The sequence below is a fragment of the Typopeltis vanoorti genome, chromosome 9 (assembly GCF_054136105.1).
Source record: "Typopeltis vanoorti isolate ZY-2024b chromosome 9, IOZ_Tvanoo_1.0, whole genome shotgun sequence".
Taxonomy (NCBI): Eukaryota; Metazoa; Arthropoda; class Arachnida; order Uropygi; family Thelyphonidae; genus Typopeltis; species Typopeltis vanoorti.
This window is the reverse complement of record NC_143557.1, coordinates 82,918,837-82,940,610: the sequence shown is the minus strand read 5'-3', so window position 1 is coordinate 82,940,610 and position 21,774 is coordinate 82,918,837. Positions and strand designations below refer to the sequence as shown.

Below are 21,774 nucleotides of genomic sequence, written 5' to 3'. Positions count from 1 at the left end.
ATGGTAACTCTCCTCCTGAGAGACATGGCACCTCTAGAAAAGTCTTTAGAAAGTCAGTCTGCTATCCAATTAACCAAGTCCGGTGGAAGTGGGCATTCAGAGCATGCAGGCGCTGCTACGAATTGGACACCGCCGCCGGAGCGCGCCCCCCAGATCGTTACAGAGGTGCGTAGATAGAAATTGCATGCGGGCGGCAAAGACCCTAGCACCGCCACTGCAATTAACAAACTGATTTTCCAATCCCATTTGCCTTAACTTATATACCAGTTTATTATGTGTTAGCCTGTCAAATGCCTTCCTAAAGCGAATTACTCCCCTCCTCCGGAATTTATAGATGCATGTAATGTTTTAATAGCGTTTTTAAGCAGCCATATGTATGCGTAAATAGTGTAAATAAAGCATTTTGTTGCATCATATGCAGACGAAAAATTTCGAATTTTTGCAAACGAAAAAACTATCCTAAATGGCTTGGCTTAAAGAAAAATGCCAACCAGTTTGGTCATCGATCTACATCATACATTCTCCCCCCCCCCATTTTGTTAATAAGATTATCACGTTAATGGATAACTGTAGTATTAACCAGTGTTGTACTTTTCACTTTGTGTATTTCTAAACAACTGCAACAGTAGTGCCAAATAAGTTTAGCCTGTGGCCTTTCTCATCTTTGTTTAGTATGCCATGTACACTAAATTTAGTCTTTTAAACCTTGGTATCTAATGTAATAGATTTACGCATCTTCTTGTTTACATTTTCACTAGACGCAACATCACCCTTACATTGAAATTTTATTTGCCATTATTAACAACAGTGAAATAAAACAATGGTTTTACATAATTTATAATTCGCAGCGAAACACCAAAACATATAGAGAAGCAGCAAGCAACAAGGTCATCAACAGCTCACAAAAACCATGCATCGGTTGATTCACAGGAGCATCATGAAGCTAAAACCATCGTATCGAATACTGCGCTGTATAACTGAGCATTGTTCATAATTGTAAAGCATTGTATGAGGTGATATCGTCATAAGGTGGGATGTTACTGTGCATGTGTGCATGCAAGGTGATCAAAATTAAAGTATCCCTGTTTAAGGCCTTATGGAGTGCCACCAAGTGATCAAATATGAAACTTTGCTAATACATTGTGCAGCATGCAGAAGCGATATCTGAGAGAAAAAAAAGTCCAAAATTTACCACAAAGGGAGTTGTAAACACCAAATGCATGGAATTTGGATATCATGCAACTCAGCAGGTGCCAGAAGGGTTTAAAAATATGAACATGGGATTTTTCCCTTCATTCTGGTTGTTAATACCATCCACAGTAATGGCACTGACCTTTCTCCAACTGCTTTCTTGTGAACGTGTACTATCAAACAATTGCAATGCTGTTGTTGCACTCTATAAATTTCGTTGCCTAAACAAATGTCGATGAAGTCCACTGTCTTCATGTGCTCTGCGATGAATGATTAGTGGTTTTGAAGAAACGGGATTGTTGGGAGTTACACCTAGCAGTGACTGCAAACCAATCGATTTACAACAAGTGTATAATATACTACTGCCTTTATGGAATAGTATTTGTTCTGGCAGTGCACATGCTGTATCAAGACACATGGCTGTGCTTTACACAACTTTCTGGAAAATTATACAGAAGATTCTGTATTTCTACCCATTCAAGGTAACCCTGACATAGTAGTTGCACCTGCAGGACTTTGAAAGCCGACTGGCATTTTCTTCAACATTTCTTGCTTGAGTGGAGTTGGATGCTGCATGGCTGTGAATGATTTTTATGGGAAGATGAGGCTCACTTTCAAATTTTGCAGCAGTTGGATTACTAGGTGCACTCCACAAGTCCTTAAACAGGAATTTTGATCACCCTGTATATCCCTGTGTGCACGTGTGCAACTCCACTCAAGCAAGGAATGTTGAAGAAAATGCCAGTCGGCTTTCAAAGTCCTGCAGGTGCAACTCCTATGTCAGGGTTACCTTGAATGGGTAGAAATACAGAATCTTCTGTATAATTTTCCAGAAAGTTGTGTAAATCACAGCCATGTGTCTTGATACAGCATGTGCACTGCCAGAACGAATACTATTCCATAAAGGCAGTAGTAAATCATACACTTGTTGTAAATCGATTGGTTTGCAGTCACTGCTAGGTGTAACTCCCAACAATCCCGTTTCTTCAAAACCACTAATCATTCATCGCAGAGCATATGAAGACAGTGGACCTCATCGACATTTGTTTAGGCAACGAAATTTATAGAGTGCAGCAACAGCATTGCAATTGTTTGATAGTACACTTTCACAAGAAAAGCAGTTGGAGAAAGGTCAGTGCCATTACTGTGGATGGTATTAACAACCAGAATGAAGGGAAAATCCCATGTTCATATTTTTAAACCCTTCTGGCACCAGCCGAGTTGCATGATATCCAAATTCCATGCATTTGGTGTTTACAACTCCCTTTGTGGTGAATTTTGGACTTTTTTCCCCCTCAGATATTGCTTCTGCATGCTGCACAATGTATTAACAAAGTTTCATATTTGATCATTTAGTGGCGCTCCATAAGGCCTTAAACAGGGATACTTTAATTTTGATTACCTTGTATGCACACATGCACAGTAACATCCCACCTTATGACGATATCACCTCATACAATGCTTTACAATTATGAACAATGCTCAGTTATACGGCGCAGTATTCGATACGATGGTTTTAGTGTCATGATGCTCCTGTGAATCAACCAATGCATGGTTTTTGTGAGCTGTTGATGACGTTGTTGCTCGCCGCTTCTCTATATGTTTTGGTGTTTCGCTGCGAATTATAAATTATGTAAAACCATTGTTTTATTTCACTGTTGTTAATAATGGCAAATAAAATTTCAATGTAAGGGTGATGTTGCGTCTAGTGAAAATGAAAACAAGAAGATGCGTAAATCTATTACATTAGATACCAAGGTTTAAAAGACTAAATTTAGTGAACATGGCATACCGAACAGAGATGAGAAAGGCCACAGGCTAAACTTATTTGGCACTACTGTTGCAGTTGTTTAGAAACACACAAAGTGAAAAGTACAACACTGGTTAATACTACAGTTATCCATTAACGTGATAATCTTATTAACGAAATGGGGGGGGGGGAGAATGTATGATGTAGATCGATGACCAAACTGGTTGGCATTTTTCTTTAAGCTAAACCATTTAGGATAATTTTTTCGTTTGCAAAAATTCGAAATTTTTCGTCTGCATATGATGCAACAAAATGCTTTATTTACGCACATATATGGCTGCTTAAAAACGCTATTAAAACATTACATGCATCTATAAATTCGGGAGGAGGGGAGTAATTCGCTTTAGGAAGGCATTTGACAGGCTAACACATAATAAACTGGTATATAAGTTAAGACAAATGGGATTGGAAAATCAGTTTGTTAATTGCAGTGGCGGTGCTAGGGTCTTTGCCGCCTGCATGCAATTTCTATCTAAGCACCCCTGTAACGATTTGGGCATGTGTGTGCGTACGCACGTGCGTGCATGCATACACAACCTAAAGACAAACTCTATTTTTGAAGACTACAACTGCAAATTCAGATGAATCAGCTTGTGACAAGTCGTATAACTGATTATTTTGAGTAGAAAGAGAACACATATTTAAATTTGTGATTTGCTTTTAAATGCATCATGTGGTAACACAAGAGGATAAAAGGCAAAAGCTGCACTAAGTGAATTGTGTTTGAAGGAAGCTCTTTTCTTGAAGAAATAAAGTTGCAAACTTAGATGTCTGGTATGTCTCAAAGACATTATCTAGATTATTTCATGCAGGATAGAATTATTAGAAAGCTTGAAGAAGACTGCATAATTACTAATATTGCCAGAGAGTTTGGAATCTCACATAATGTTGTATTCAGGCTCTAGGCAGCATTTCAAACAAATGGAATGTGTTAGAGATGTTTGCTAAGAGGTCACCCTTGCTCTACCATGAAGCATGAAGACATTTTTGGTTATAACAGCAAATGGAATCGATGCACCATGGCAGGTCAGCTTGCAAGTTAGTTCCATTCAAGCACAGATATGCAGTTATCTCGACAAATTGTGGCAAGATGTCTGCATGGCCTATATGCCTGAAGGTGTGTAGTCTGCATCTCTTTATCCACAGCTCATTGTAGTTCACCTTTTCAGTGATGTTGTATCCATAAAAACTGGACAAGACACCAATGGGTTGATGCATTCTTTACAGATCAGAGTTGTTTTAGTCTTTCCTTCGACTCTAGATGACACTTGATCTGGCATGAAAGGTGTGGGGAAGCATTATGCTTAATGAATGCACCAAGCTACAAGTGCTGGAAAAGGAACTATATCTGGTGAATGATATTACAACAAAGTTGTTCAACATCGTGTTCAATTGTTCCATGGTGCTGTAGGTGAAGAATTCATTTTTGTGGATAACAATGCCGCACCGGATCATACACAAGCAGTGGAGATAGTTCTTGTGACTGAGGATATTAATCGAATCGAGTGGCCATCATGCTCTCAACATCTCACTCCCATAGAACATGTTTGAGATACAACAAGTAGATGCATTGCTGCTTGAAATTCTCCTCCAGAAAACAAATAAGGCCTTATCCTTGCTCTGAAGGAGGAGAGTCAGTTTGCCTCAAGAACTCCTGAATCACTTGATGCTAAGCATGGTACAATGTTTTGTGAGAGCTGCATCACAGTTTGGGGTGTATGTAAGTGTATCCTGGTGTGAATTATTAAAATATTCATATGTTTACGCAGTTATGCCAGTTATGCGTTTCAAAATGATATATATGTTTTGATAACATTTAAGGACATCTCTGGTATTGAAAATCTGTATTTGTTGCTTAATTAATTAAAACCTGTATTAAGATCTTAATTAAGATCTGTTGCTTAATTAGATTTGTAGCTTAAGTGTCTTCATGGTGCAATTGGAAGAACAATATGACATTGCCCCTTATGATTGGAAAAGACCTGAGTCCTATTCTCGTTGTGATGAGAGGAATCTTGAAATGGGCCTTTTTGGGAACAGAAAGATATTTTCTCTTGGAAACTTGGGTTTTGTCATACTACATACAGGTATGTCATACTACACACGCAATTTACAGACAAAAAATACTATTGGTGGTAGTAGATATTATGCTAATGCACAATAATATCTACTACCACCAATATATCATTGTGTATTAGCAGTGCTGTAATGTAGCTGGAGAATTATTAAGTAATGAAGTCAGTGAGTCATATGTAGTTTATTATTATTATTATTATTATTATGTGACTTATCCTAGGAGGGGATTCTACACCACTTCACTCATCTCACTGTTTATTCTACTACTACTAATATTCCTCCAGTTGCACAACTCATTGTCTCCACTACTTAATTCTCCAACCACACACTGGTATCTACCACCCATCACATCACACCACCAATGATAATATTTTTCTTGTCTTTAAATTGTGTTCTCATCACCAATTTGCCTATTCAGGGAAAATACTTAAACTCGAATCTTGAAAAAATATTTTCAAGATTCACATCTGAATTACGTATTTTTTGACCTAGTTGGCCAATCAATTAGAATAGCCACTCTCCATCCAACATGCCATGGATTTGACTTCCTCCATGGGAATGAGTATTTTGCAAATGTCCTTAGGTAGTAGATGAATGTTATTACCCCAGGAAGCCTGAAGCTGCTTGCATTTTTTTTTTTTTTTCTAAAGAAGAATCTTGATTTTCTAACCCTTAACCTGCATCAGTATTTTTATGGTTGGGATTCAGATAAAAGATCAAAATTGCTCATTGAATGCCTTTTGAATCTGAATTTCATAAAGTAAGTAGTATAATGTTCATGAATAAACTGATTCTTAAAACAAGTATTATGTTTTTCTTTTATTTATTTACTATTATGTCTGAAATACTGCACTTTAATGTACTTGTCCTGGATTAATGAAATAGTGTTGATTTTTTTTCCTATAATAATTTAGTTTACTAAATTGCTGTCAAAAAAATTGCTCATAAAGTACATTTTTTTAGTCTTGAAGTAAGAAAAAAATTAACTGTCCTTTAATTTTTTCTCTTGTTGGTATAAAAAAAATCCACTTCTTCTTTCAGCACATCTCTCCCCTCTCTCTCTCTCTCTGCAAGATACCTACTATTCATCATCCCAATTAAAATCATCTTTGAAAACTTTACAATGTTTCAAACTTACCATGCTCCCAACTTTTATTCTTTCATTCTCATTCTGCTCGTTATCCTCATGCTACCCATCTCTCTCTCTCTCTCTCTCTCTCTCTCTCTCTCTCTCTCGGTTGGTATTCCGCCATTTCTGACATAATGCTACCAAGGTCCATTCTACTAATGTCTAAATCACAAATTTCTTCCCATTTTCTATATTTGCTGCATATATGCACTCCCTAATCTCTCATGCCACATATTTAACTGTTGGGGTGCATACATGCCACAAGCACCACATACTAACCACTCAAATGCTGTGCAAAATGTAGTCCTTAAATAGGAGAGGGGGGGGGGAGACTTGGTGATAAGCCATTGGCAAACTGAGCTGCAGCTGCTGCCATTGATCAAACTCTGCACAAAAAAAACTAAGAACTACTATAAAACTATGCTAAAATTTAAGGATTAATGCCCCAACTAACCTCTCTAGCTCAGTTGATATAGATGAAATCCTTTGGTCGGAAAGAAATGGGTTTGATTCCTGTCCATGACATGAGGAACCTTTATCTGGTCTCTTTCAACTAAACGTGAGTTAACTGGTCTCATACAGAGGTGGAGGGTTTTTTTTCCTGGTAACTCGGGTTTTTCATCCCTCAAAACAGGTAAACTGGTCCTGTGAACACACACACACGGCTACCTACAGTCATAAATACTTATGGCAAGGAAGGCAATGGGAAACCAACTTGCTTCATAACCATCTCCCTAGTAATTAGCTGCAAGAATGTGCTAAGGAACTGACAGTGCCCTTGACCTGGCTTTTTAATGAAAGTTTGGCTGCGGGAAAGGTGCCCATGATATGGAAGGAAGGTAAGATAGTGCCATTGCATAAGGGCGGTAGCAGACTGGAAGTGTCTAATTATAGGCCAGTTTGTGTGTCATCAGTAGTTAGTAAGATCTTGGAGAAAGTAGTGAGGGAGCATATACAGCATTGGGCAGATGAGGATAATATTATCAGTGAGAGTCAACATGGATTTGTGAAGGGGCGCTCTTGTTTTAGCAATATGCTAGCCTTTTATGATAAAGTTACAAGAACATTAGATGAGGGAAAGGCATGTACTGCCATTTTCCTAGACTTAGCAAAGGCATTTGACAGGGTGCCACATGATAAGCTGATATTTCAGTTGCAGCACATGGGTCTGGATGTCGGATTGGTCAACTGGATTCAGGATTGGCTGTCTGATAGGTATCAGAGAGTTGTGTATGGCGGAGCAATATCAAAGAGGCAGAAGGTTACAAGTGGGGTCACGCAGGGATCAGTACTAGGACCTATATTGTTTAACCTTTATATCAATGATATTGCCAGTGGATTGCAAAGGGATATTCAGTTGTTTGCGGATGATGCGAAGCTGGGAAGGATTATTAGTAAAAGTGCAGATGTGGTAGCCCTGCAAGAGGATTTGAATAAGCTAGATAGATGGGCAAATGAATGGGGGTATTGATTTAATGCAGCAAAATGTAAGGTCTTGAGGTTTGGGAAACATCGATGGGACGCTGCATACTCTATGGGTGGATTTAAACTGGAGGAAGTAGGAGAGACAAGAGATCTGGGTTTGATGAATGATAGAAACCTGAAATTTAAGGGACATATTGCAAAGGTAGTGAAGGTAACACAGAAGATTGCTGCAATAATGAGAAGGACACTGACTTGCAGAGATAAAATGGTTATCATTCCGTTGTATAAGACTCTGATCAGACCACACTTAGACTATTGTTCTCAGATCTGGTCCCCAGGATTTGAAGGGGATAAATTAACTGTGGAAAGGTTACAAAGGCAGATAACAAAGATGGTGTCGGGACTGTACAGTATTAGTTATGAGGATCGGCTGAGGGAGTGTGGACTGCAGAGTTTGGTGGATAGAAGAAGGATGGGGTGATATGATTGAGACTTTTAAACTGTTGAGAGGTGCTTACAGGGTTGACACTGGGGAGTTCTTTCGCTTGGTTGAACAGTGGGAAGGAGTCATGACAGCGGGGGCCATTCCTGGAAGTCACGAAAGGAAACTGTGAGAAAAAGGGTGAGGAGTGGTTTCTTTGCATGGAGTGTGGTTGAACCAGAATGCATTGCCTGATGGAGTGGTGAGAACGAGAATGGTCAATGCATTTAAGGAGCGATATGATGGACTTTGTGTTTCCGAGGAGGGACCTCCCTCGATGAGTCTTGATAGACTTGTGTTTCTTAGAAAGGACCTCCCACGATGAGTCTTTTGACTCAATGGAGACCTGAATAATAATAATAATAATAAAACGCTCTCAAAGAGAGGAGGACACAGGATTAGGATTAGGAATGTCCCAACTGCAAATTACCCACAGGCTGTATGTTGATGCATTAAGAGGTCCTGCTACCTCTTAATGCATCTTACTTTGACCTTGCCCTCAGGTATATAAGAGGAGTAATTAGCAAAACTCAATATAAAGTAACAAAAATTCCAACAGCAGTACTACTGAATGACCCTTGTATCCAGACTGAAAAGAATGCAACCTACATAGCCTATAAGAATGCGGCATATGTGGTTTTAAAAAAAAATATATATATAGTCAGAGTTATATTATAGTATTATTGTGTGTGTGTGTGTGTGTGAAAAGTTTTTTACTTTGTGTATAATATACGTTAAAGATACCAAGCTATTTTAATTATAAACCTGGTTTTAATCCATTTCCCAAGTAAGCAGACAGACAAGTAAGTGAAGTTTGCGCCTGCAAGTAGTGCAAGTCTTTGGCAACTCGTGGTAAAGGTGGAATAAGCTCTGATCACTATTCTTAGTATTTACCCTTAATGCAAAGCACATCTCCTTGAGGAGATGTATGATGCTATGCATTAAAGGCAAGGGGCCACTACCCAGACCAGTTTCGACCTTTATTGGCTCCCACTGATGAGACCTCAATAAAGGTCGAAACCGGTCTGGATGGTGGCTCCTTGCCTTTAATGCATAGCATCATACATCTCCTCAAGGAGATGTGCTTTACATTATGGGTAAATACTAAGAATAGTGATCAGAGCTTATTCCACCTTTACCACGAGTTGCCAAAGACTTGCACTACGTGCGGATCACCCAGACTTGCACTACTTGCAGGCACAAACTTGACTTACTTGTCTGTTTGCTTACTTGGGAAATGGATTAAAACCAGGTTTATAATTAAAATAGCTTGGTATCTTTAACATATATATATATATATATATATATATATATATATATATATATAGTATTAAGTTTCATATAATTATGAAGCTTGAAAATAATATCTTGTATTGGAAGTTGCTAAATAAAAAAAAAAATTATCATATGACATCAAGAAGCAAGGCTATATTAATGGGTGTGTGAACTGTGTGAAGGCGCAGGGCCCCCGCAAAGCTCAAAAAATTGAAAAAAGAAAATCAATTAATTTTTTAAAAATTATTATATAAATTAATATTGTAATTATTATATAAAAATATTATTATATAGAAAAATATATGTATATAATTTTACAACCAACTATTGTTGTTATAGTATGCTAAATAAGATAGTAGCACTAGAGGGTAGTATTTGAAACTACTCTAAGATATATAACAATATTGTACATCATAGTGTTAAATAGGGAAAAGTGCATTTTAAAACAGGTGTTTTTAATAATTTTAAGGAGTTTTTTATTTTAGTTTATGATTTTATGAACAAGTAAGTGTATCAACGTACTGTCATGGCAATTTTTTTACGTGACATTACTTGCAAAATATCTTAAAAAATAAATTTTGTAAACTGGTTTTAGGTTATCCAACATCAGAATTTTTCTTCAATAGCAGTTTTCAATCTATATCAGATTTATTTATTTTCTAATATTATCTATTTTATTTATCAGGTAAGTAATTTTGTTTTAATTTATTAACTTATTTTATAATTAAATCCATCGTATTTAATTCTAGAGTATGACTAGTCATGAGAGATATTATTATGGAAGAAAATACCCAAGTGGGCATGAAAAACGAAAGCGAAAACAAGAAAAAGAAGTGGCCAAGGAACGTCAAAGAAATTCACTGTTTAAATTTATGAAGTTGAACTCATATATTTGTTCAGATATATCAGTTGATAACGGGAGTTCTGAAATAACTACAAACAGTTCTTCGGCTTCAACATTAATTAATAATGAGAGTTCTGAAATACTCAAAGGAAGCGGAGGACATGACGCGTTTGGTCAAACAATGAGTATTGAAGATGATAAAACTGAGACACCAGAGGAAGGTGAACTATTTACTATTGATGATCCAGCAACATGGTCCAAAATTTTGAACAACGCAACTAACACAAATTGTACAACGTGGTCCACCGTCTCCTCCGACTGAAAATGATTTTCCAAAAGATGACAACGAGGTGTTTTTTCACAGCTCACTATGTTAGGACAATTGCAAATGAAGAGAAGCAAAACAGAAGATGACTTGTATATTCAAACTCTTCCAAATCTATTTTTGTTTTTGTTGCAAATTATTTTCTTCTGATGATAATTTTTTATCTAATAATGGCTTTTCTGACCTGGTGACATGTAAGTGAAAGATTAAAATCGCACAAATGAAATCCAGAGCACATGAAATGTATGTATTCATGGACACAAATGGAATGTAATTTAAAAAATCACAATACAATTGATCAGGCAAATCAAAATGTCATAAAATTTGAAGCAGAACGGTTAAGAAATGTTTTAAGACGAATAGTAGCAGCAATTCTTTATTCGAACATAATTTAGCTTTTAGAGGTAATTTTGATACTTTGTACACAGCCCAATGGTAATTTTTTTGGAATCATAGAATTAATTGCAGAATTTGATCCAATCCACTTTTAAAAGATCATTTAATGCGATGTTCGGGAAAAAAATTATAGGTAAGAAGCAAAATTCGTATCTATCACCCATTGTGCTAAATGAATTAATTGTTAATATGGGAACCAAAATTCAACAAAATATTGTAAATATGATACGACAGGCAAAGTACTATTCAATAATTCTCAATTGTACTTCTGATGTTAGTCAACAGGAGCAAATTTCAGTAATTTTTAGATTCTTACATATATTTGAAGCAGATATTGAAATTTGTGAGCACCTTTTGACATTTTTAATAACTAATGACTACTGGCAAAGGTACATATGAAAATATAAAAGCACTTTTGAATAAATTAAATCTTAAATTGCCAGATTGTAGAGGGCAAGGATATGATAATGGAGCGAATATGAAAGGAGTATATAAGGGAGTCCGTGCTTACATTTTAAATGAAAATGAAAAGGCATTTTATACTCTTTGCACCTGTCATGATTTAAATTTGATTTTAGGGGATGTTGCAAAATCATCAATTATAGCAATAAAGTTTTTTAATATTATACAAAAAATATATACATTATTTGTTGCCTCAACTTCACGTTGGGACATATTAAAGAAATTTGTTAAACAATTAACTCCAAAACCATTATGTGATACAAGATGGGAATGTAGAATAGATTCAGTTAGAGCTGTACGTTTTCAAATTCCAGACTTTTTAAATGCACTAAAAGAATTATTTAAAACTGCATCAGATAATACTAAAACCACTTCTACAATCAAAGTAGAAGTGGTTTCAATATATGAACAAATAGATTCATTTGAGTTTATACTAAGCTCTGTAATTTGGTATGAGCTTTTGTCAAAAGTTAATTTAGTAAGTAAAGTATTACAAAATGCAAAAATTTCCATAGACATAGCAACTAAGTATATTAATGAATTAGTGCAGTACTTGGAAGAGCAGAGAATATCAGGATTTGATAGCTGTTTTGAGATAGCTAAAGAACTGTCAAATCTATTAGAAATAAAAATTAAATTCAAAGATAGTCGAGTATGTCGAAGAAAAGTATTTTTTGATGATGAAACGCCTGATGAATCACACATAGGTGATAACAAAGATAATTTTAGGATAAATTCTTTTTCGTAATTTTAGATACTGCTCTACAATCTGTCAAAAAAAGATTTGAATTGTAGGAAATTCACGAAAAATCATTTGGATTTCTTTATGATATGAAATTAATAAGAAAAATGACAGAAAATCAATTAAAATTTTGCTGCAAACAGCTGTATCAAAAATTAAATACAGATATTGATGAATCTGAATTTTACAATGAATTAATTATTTTTAGAAATATTGTTCCAGAAGATGCACCCATTATTTTAAAATTCATAATTGCAAATAATTTGTTGGATATTTATCGAAATATTACTACGACATTTAAAATATTATTGACCAGTCCAGTTACAGTCACATCAGCAGAAAGGTCATTTTCCAAATTAAAATTAATAAAAACCTATTTGCGATCTTCTATGTCTCAAAAACGTTTGTCGTCCCTGGCAATAATATCTATAGAGCATGAAATTGTAAAAAAATTGAATTTTGATAGCGTTATAAATGATTTTATTGATAAGCGCATTAGGTTAAATAAAATTTTATATATTAAGATTTCTTATAAATCTTATAAGTTGTTATACATATAATTCATTCTTTATAGTAAAAATGATTTTTTTCATATTTTTATATTATTATTTATATTATTAAATAAATCATTGTTCTGGTGTATTTATATGATAATGTGTACTTACATAATAAAATAATATATCATGTACATACAAACACATTTATTATTATTATTAGTATTCGGGCCTCCATGGAGTCAAAAGACTCATCGTGGGAGGTCCCTCCTAAGAACATAAGTCTTTCAAGACTCATCGAGGGGAGGTCCCCCCCCCCTAAGAAACACAAAGTCTATAATACCACTCCTTAAAATCAGTGACCGTTCTCACTCTCACCACTCCATCAGGCAATGCACTCCACGGTTCAACCACCCTCCATGCAAAGAAACCACTCCTCACTCTCTTGCTCAAAGTTTCCTTTCGTAACTTCCCAGGGATGGCCTCTTGTCATCACTCCTTACCACTGTTCAACCAAGCGAAAGAACTCCCCAGTGTCAACCCTGTAACCACCTCTCAACAGTTTAAATGTCTCAATCATATCACCCCCTCGCATCATCCGTAAACAACTGAATATCCCCTTGTAATCCACTGGCAATATCATTGATATAAAGGTTAAACAATATAGGTCCTAGTACTGATCCCTGTGGGACCCCACTTGTAACCTTCTGCCTCCTTGAAACTGCTCCACCATACACAACTCTCTGATACTTATCAGACAGCCAATCCTGAATCCCATTGACCAACCTGACATCCAAACCCATTTGCTGCAACTTAAATATCAGTTTATCATGTGGCACCCTGTCAAATGCCTTCGCTAAGTCTAAGAAAATTTCAGTATATGCCTTTCCCTCATCTAATGCTCTTGTAACTTTATTATAAAAGGCTAGCATATTGCTAAAACAAGAGCGCCCTTTCACGAATCCATGTTGACTCTCACAGATAACATTACCCTCATCTTCCCAATGCTGTATACGGTCCCTCACTACTTTCTCTAAGATCTTAACAACTACTGATGACACACAAGCTAACCTATAATTAGACACTTCCAGTCTGTTACCACCCTTATGCAATGGCACTATCTTACCTTCCTTCCATTCCCTGGGCACCTTTCCCGCAGCCAGACTTTCATTGAAAAGTCAGGTTAAAGGCACTGTCAGTTCCCTAGCACATTCTCTCAAAACTCGTGGTGAAATACCATCCAGTCCCACAGCTTTACTGACATCCAGAGTGCTCAGTATCTGAAACACACTTTCCTCCTGTACCTCTAAACCTCAAACCTGCCCTATCCGTCTAGCATTAAAACTGACTCCTCTAGGATGAAATACTCCAATAAAGTGTTCATTGAACAATTCCACTATGTCCTCTGCATCAGTCATTCTATTCCCATTTTTATCCTACAATATCATTCTTCCACATAGTTCCTCCTACTGGCCACATTTCTCCAGTAGGAGGAGAAATTCCTCATTTCTCCTCCTACTGGCTACATAGCTAAAAAAATTCCCTAGGATTTTCTTTGGATCTTAGGGCCAATCTCCTCTCATATTCCAGTTTCGCTTTCCTTACCACACTAGTCACTCTTCTGGCCTGTGTCTTATATTCTTAATGCATCTTCTCTTCACCTTCTCCTTATATCTCTTCCATAGCCTCTTTTTTGCATGCAATTCCTGTTTAATATTGTTTGTCATCCACTTTACTCCAAATTGTGTCCTCTTCTTCACTCGTGGTATACAACTTACCTTACCATTGCTGCTAACAAATATTCTTTAACAATTTCCCATGCACTAATGATATTCCAGCCTTCCAATTCCTCCCTCCATGAAACTTCCCGAAGTTGACGTCTAAGACTATTATACTCACCTGCTTTATAATTCCACATAAGTTCCCGTCTCTTTGATACACCTGCATGTCTATTCATTTTCCATGTCAAAACCATATGGTCACTCTCTCTCCAACTGGTGGGAGAGATGACATCAGTTATTATCAACTCTTCTGATGCTGTAACCAAATCCAAAACTCTTGAACCTCTTGTTCCCTCTTTTACATGTTGCCTAAGACATTTGTCTCTCGAGAATTCTAGAAATTCCATTCCCCTATTGCTACATGCATCTTCCTCTCTCTCCAATTTATACTATTGTAGTTAAAATCTCCCATAACAATCATTCTTCTTGCACTTGCCAAACTTAACTGTATAAACATCTCCTGGTCCCCATCCTCTGTGCTCCTGGGTCTGTAGCAACACCTCCACCAAATATCCTGTCTTGCCCACCTCACACCATATGCTCTCAAAATCATGTTTTAACTAATTTTTTCCCTTTACTTTAATTGATGCTAAAGAGCATACTTGTTTATTTATGTGCATAAATATTTTTCATATTTGATTTAATTAATTAATTAACAAGATATTCTTCCATTTAAAATTTCCATAAAAGTTACTAACTTTCAGGGGCCCTACTTTTCCATTTCGCACAGGGCCCCGCAAAATGTAGAAATGGGCCTGTCAAGAAGTTTACAGGTTTAAAAGAATAAATTATAAATATCATGCATTCATTCACTTTTTTTTCCTCAGGTGTCAGATGGCCAGTGGCAGCATTTCTTCTTCTCAATACAGCACTTGGTACTGGTATACTCAACTATCCAAATGCATACAACAAAGCAGGAGGAGTATACATGGCAACCATACTACAGGCAGTAAGATTATGAAATTAAATTCAATCCATAAGTATTAATCATAATTATGTTGTTTTTGGTTTATTATTGTTATTATTATTCATGTATCTCCATGGAATTAGAAGACTCATTGTGGGCAATCCATTATTCATACACTAGCTGTCATTCGCATAATACCTATCATACTTCTTAAACTCATTCACTGACGAGCACTCACTAGTATATCTGGCAACCCATTTGTCATTCTCCAAGGAAAAAACTAGTCCTAACACCCTTGCTAACTACACTCTTACAACTTCCACTGGTGATCCCTTCTCCTTTCCCTTCTTGCCATGTACTGAAAGAAGTGTTCAGTGTCAATCCTATAAAACCCCTTTAATAACTTAAATGCTTCTGTCATGTCTTCTCTTTTCTGTGGTATATGCTAATTTTTGAAGCCTGCAGATGGTCATAGGGAGCGTTTTGCAGACTTGCCTCAATCTCTGTCACTTGCCTCTGGATCCTCTCCACAACTTCTTCATCACCACAGAATCCAGGAGTCCAGATCTGCACATACTATTTCAGATGTGGCCTTATTAGAGCCTTATAGAGGAGAATAATAACTTATTTATTCCTGCTTGTTAGTGTGTTCTTTAACAGCCATGTAATCTGATGTTCTATTTTTGCTACCTTCACAATATGCCCTTTTAAACTTCAACCCCCTATCCAAGCCCCTGGCTAAGTTCAATTCCATCGATATAGTACACAGCTTACACAACGTACACAGCTTGCCGACCTGGTTGGCCGAGTGGTTAGCGCATCTGCTCTCCAGCCAAAAGGCTGCAGGTTCAAATCCTGCCGTGGGCATGGATGTTTGTGATTTCTGTGGAAGCACTAGTGGTGGTAGATGGTGTTAGATGATGAAGGTTGGTGGAGTAGTGAGACAAGAGTTGTAGAGTAGATGCCCTCCCTTGATGAGTCTTTGGACTCCCTGTAGGTGTGATGTAATAATAATAATAATATTATAATAATATGATCTCTTCCCAAAGTACATCACCTTACACTTAGTGACATTAAACTGGCAGCCATTTACCTTTGTCCTTACTGCTAGCCTGTTGAAGTATTCCTGCAGATCTCTGCATCATCTTCATTTACCATTGTTCTTCCCAGTTTAATATCACCAGCAAACAACTGAATATTTTCTGTCAAATTATTTCCTATTTCGTTGATATACAAATTAAACAACAGAGGACCAAGTACTGAGCCTTATGGTAAACCACTTGCCTTCTCCTGGACTCAACTCCTCCATAAACCACTCTTTGATATGTGTCCATCAGCCACCCTCTAATCTAAATCACCAGATTCATATCCTTCCCAGTTTGTTCCAATCTATTATTACTATTATTACGGGCAACTTCAGGGAGTCATTAGACTCATCGAGGGAGGCCCCAGTGATCTATGCAATAGAGTTCTACGCGGAATCTTGTGAAATGCTTTTGCAAAGTCTAGCAATATCATGGAGTAGCCATTTTCCTTATCCAACTCCAATGTCACTTGATTATAGAAAGTAAGCAAGACCTATTCTTCATATAATAAATTTAGTTTAATCCTTTATCCAAGTGTGAGCAAACAAAGTTTGTGCCTGAAAATATCTTCAGGACTGAGGTAAAGTAGTACAACACCAGGCAACTCATAGCAAAGGTGGACCAAGCCAACATCACTCATATCTCAGTATCTCCCATAATGCAAAACACATCTCCTTGCAGATGTGTATAGTGGCCCTTCCCTTAATGCATAATATTATACATATCTGCAAGGAGATGTGTTTTGCATTATGGGAGATACTGAGATAGGAGCGATGTTAGCTTGGTTCACCTTTGCTACAAGTTGCCTGGTGTTGTACTACATTACCTCAGTCCTGAAGATATTTTCAGGTGCAAACTTTGTTTGCTCACACTTGGATAAAGGATTAAACTAAATTTATTATAGTCCAAGTGCAAAATAAACTTTCAACATCTTTCTCTAAATCCAGAGTAATTTAATAATAAGGTGGCACACCTTTTGGCAACTCCTATAGGTAAAGATGACCTCTCCATTGCTTCTGCCTTGGTATCCCCACCTCTGGGCCTGGCTCCCACTGACGAGGGGTATATGAGAGGCTCTGCTTGGGGTAGGTTTTTGTCTGTCTCTGAGTAAGGCCACCGCTGAGATTATGGCTCTGTCTGGTAGTGGGGTGAGCCTACCACAGGGTAGAGCCAATGCTGAGAAGTTCTTCTTGGTGACGGCGTGGGCCTGTCACTGAGTGGAACAACACTGAGTTGGGCGATCTTTCGGGATCGTCTAATTTTTAGAGAGGTCTTTACTTAAATACACCTCAATAAAGGTGGAAACTGGTCTGGGTAGTGGCCCTTCCCTTAATGCATAACATTATACATATCTGCAAGGAGATGTGTTTTGCATTATGGGAGATACTGAGATAGGAGTGATGTTAGCTTGCTCCACCTTTGCAACGAGTTGTCTGGTGTTGTACTACCTTACCTCAGTCCTGAAGATATTTTCAGGTGCAAACTTTGTTTGCTCACACTTGGATAAAGGATTAAACTAAATTTATTATAGTCTGACCAAGTGCAAAATAAACTTTCTACTCTTCATAGAACCATGTTGTCCCTTATAGAGTATCATATTCCTCTCCATCCACTGCCATTCACCAATTTCTCCAGTACCTTACCACTCCTGAGATGCTGACTAGCCTATAATTTGCTACTTCTGTCTTGGAGATTCCTTTGTGCTATTTTTCCTGCTTTCCACTCCATTGACACTTTCACACTACTGAGGCTTAAATTAAACAGCTTGGTCAGAGGAGCTGTTAATTCCCTTGCACTTTCTCATTCATTTAGTAAGTGTAAAGTTATGCACTTTGGCGTGATTAGAGATCCAGCGGCATATTATTTTAGCGGGTTTATGCTACAAGAAACTGAAGAGGCAAAGGATCTTGGTGTATTGGTGGATAAGAATTTAAAGTTCAAAGGTCACATAGCAAAAATTGCAAATACAACTCAGAGGATAATTTCTATGCTGAAGCGAACCTTGACATGTAAGGATAAGGAAGTAATTTTGCCTCTTTATAAGGCTTTGATAAGAGCACTTGGATTACTGTGCACATATTTGGTTTCCTGGGTTTCAAGGGGATAAAGAAGCTGTGGAAAGGGTGCAAAGAAGAGTTACAAAGATTATATCCAGATTATGAGGACAGATTGCGAGTATGTGGATTACAGACCCTGGTTAACAGGAGAAAGAGGGGTGATATGATAGAGGTCTATAAACTTTTGAATGGGTGCTATAGCATTTCAAATGATGAAATTTTTCTTTATATAGTAGGCGGGGAGAGAGAACACGGGGGCATCCATAGCAGTTAAGGTTGTTCTCACTCAAGAAAGGGGTAAGAGCTAAGTTTTTCTCTCAGAGAGCAGTGAGTGAGTGGAATAATTTGCCCTTTGGGGTAGTGAGTGCATCTAGTGTAAATGAATTTAAGGGAAGGTATGATAACTGGGTTGGGTAATTTACAGCCTCCTGTGACGAGTCCTTGACTCCCTGGAGGTCTCAGATAATAATAATAATAATAATTTCTTCAGCCTCTATTCTTCCATATGTCAATGTCACATCTGGCATTGCAACATCACCAGCTGGATGGTACATCCCTGCAGAAGGTCCCTCAGTAATTCAATTGTTTGATTTGCTTCTGTTATCTCCTCACCATCAACACTTTTAAAGTCATCCTTCCATAGTCATTCCTTCTTTAACTTGCCAGATAGGAAAAGAACTCCTTAAGATTTCTTTGGGCCTTCAGCTAGCTTTCTTTTGTAATTAGGCTTGGCCTTCCTTACCATATTGGTGATTCTTCTTGCCTGCACCTTATGCTGTTTATGGGCATGCTGATTATCTTTTTTTTTTTATTTTTTTTATAATTCTTCCACATCCTTTTCTTTGTGTTCAAGTCCTGCTTAATGAAGCTATTCATCCATCTAAATCTTACCCAATTTATCCTTCTGAATCCAGGTGTATATTATTATTATTATTATTAAACAAGACCTCATGGAGTCAAAGACTCATCTGGGAGGTCCTTTTATCACACACATCTCATCATACCGTGTCTTAAACACATTCAAACTCCTTGCAGACACCACACTCTCAGGCAAGGCATTCCAATCATTCACAACTCTGCACGAAAAAAACCTGCCTCTCACTCCCCTACTCACACCCTCTTTGCACAGTTCCCAGGGATGACCTCTGGTTCTCCCCTGATCTCCCACTATTCTCTGTAGAACTTCTCCACCATTGATCTTATAACTACCCCTTACCAACTTGTAGGTCTCTATCATATCTCCCCTCTCTCCACCAGACTCTGCAAATTACATCTTCTCAATCTTTCCTCATACTCAACATTCCAGAGGTCAGAAACTACCTTAGTCAGTCGCCTTTGGACCCTTTGAAACATCTCTTCATCCTTCTGAAAACCCAGTGACCATATCTGGGCACAATAGTCCATGTGTGGCCTAATCAAAGCCTTATACAACGGAACAAGAATCTCCCCACTTCTACACGTCAGTGTCCTCCGCATCATTCCCAGAAGCCTTTGTGTTGTCTTCGCAATTTTGGCGATGTGTCCCCTAAATTTTAGATCCTTATCCACTATCACCTGCAGATTTCTTATTACCTCTACCTCCAAGAATATATTCTCACCAAGCATAAATTCTGCATCCCATCTTTGTTTTCCAAATTTTAAAACTTTACATTTTGCACATTGAACTCACATCCCCATTTGCTTGCCCAATCACTCAATCTATTCAAGTCTTCCTGTAAGGCCACAACATCTTCACTACACTTCATGATTTGTCCCAACTTTGCATCATCTGCAAACAACTGAATATCTCCATCCAAATCTTCACCTATATCATTAATATACAAGTTAAACAGTAATGGAGCTAAAACAGACCCTGAGGCACTCCACTAATGACTTTCCTTTTCCTGGATATCGCACCCCCATACACAACTTGTTGATACCTATCAGATAGCCAGTCTTCAATCCAATGCACTAATCTAATATCCAACCCCATCTGCTCTAGTTTGACTGTCAACTTATCATGAGGTACTCTATCAAAAGGTTTTGCAAAATCCAAGTATATTACTGTGTATCCTTCCCCTCTGTCCAAGGAAGCAGTCACTTTATTGTAATAAGTAAGTAGATTACTAAAACATGACCTCCCTTTAGCAAATCCATGCTGTCCATCAAAGATTATACCATTGTTGTCAACTGAACTCTGGATCCTAGTTCTCACAAGCTTCTCCAACAACTTAACCACAACACCTGACACAGAGATAGGCATATAGTTTGATGCTTGAGTTTGATCACCTCCTTTATGAAGTGGCACAATCTTGCCCTCCTTCCACTGTTTAGGAACTTGACCAAGTGCAAGCCTTGTATTAAAAAAATATGTCAAGGCAGGTGTCAATTCTCTGGCACATTCCTTCAGAATACGTGGTGATATATTATCAAGTCCCACAGCCTTATTTATATCTAGTTTACTCAACTCCCCAAACACCTCTTGCTCACTTACAGTCAGTCTCTCCTCCCCATCATCAACTGCTCTCAATCTCTCCATGAAGTCACATTCACAAGATTGAAAGATCTCTATGAACTGCTAATTAAGTATCTCCATCACACATTCTGCAACAGCTGTCTTCATACCATTTCCTCCAATCAATGTCATCCTTCCCTAATCATTCTTTCTTTTGCTGGCTACATATCGAAAGAACTCCCTAGGATTCTTTTTGGCTTCATTAGCTAACTGCTGTTCATACCTCTCTTTAGCTACTCTCACCAACCAAGTCACCCTCCTTGCTTGGTCTTTGTAGACCTCATGAAATTGGTTACTTCCACTTCTCTTATGCTGCCTCCACAATGCCCTTTTTCTCTGTATTGCATGCTTAATCTCTTTATTCATCTATCTCACACCTACCTTATTTAACCTTCTCACCCGTGGAATACATTTAGACATTGCATCTACTAAATAGTTTTTGAAAATCCCCCAAGCTGCATTGATCTCTTTTCCAGTTAACTCCTCATTCCAAGCTACACCTGCAAGCTGTCTCCTGAGCTCTTCATAATCACCCCCTTCCCTTGTAGTTCCACATTTACCCTTTTTTCACAGGGGTCCTTGCGCTGCTGGCAACCACCCAGGTAATTACCTCATGGTCACTTTCACCAATTGGTGGATGATTTGACACCTCATTTATAATTACATCCTCTGATGAGATGACTAAATCCAAGACCCTTAATCCTCGTGTGCCCTCTGTTACATACTGTCTGAGGTAGTTATCCCTCAAAAACTCAAACTCATTTTCTTTACTTCCAGTTGCTATCTCATCATTCCAGTCT

General features: G+C 37.6%; 1 protein-coding gene across 2 annotated transcripts in view; it reads left to right on the top strand.

Moving 5' to 3' along the window:
- Nucleotides 1–21,774, top strand: part of LOC150103206 (sodium-coupled neutral amino acid transporter 7-like) — a 176,388-nt gene that overhangs the window by 7,270 nt on the left and 147,344 nt on the right. For both annotated transcript variants that reach the window (XM_090398256.1, XM_090398257.1), the window contains exon 2: nt 15,259–15,380. In XM_090398256.1, coding sequence (XP_090254382.1) covers nt 15,360–15,380 — 21 coding nt within the window. In that variant the 5' untranslated portion in view covers nt 15,259–15,359. The remainder of the gene's footprint in view (nt 1–15,258; nt 15,381–21,774) is intronic.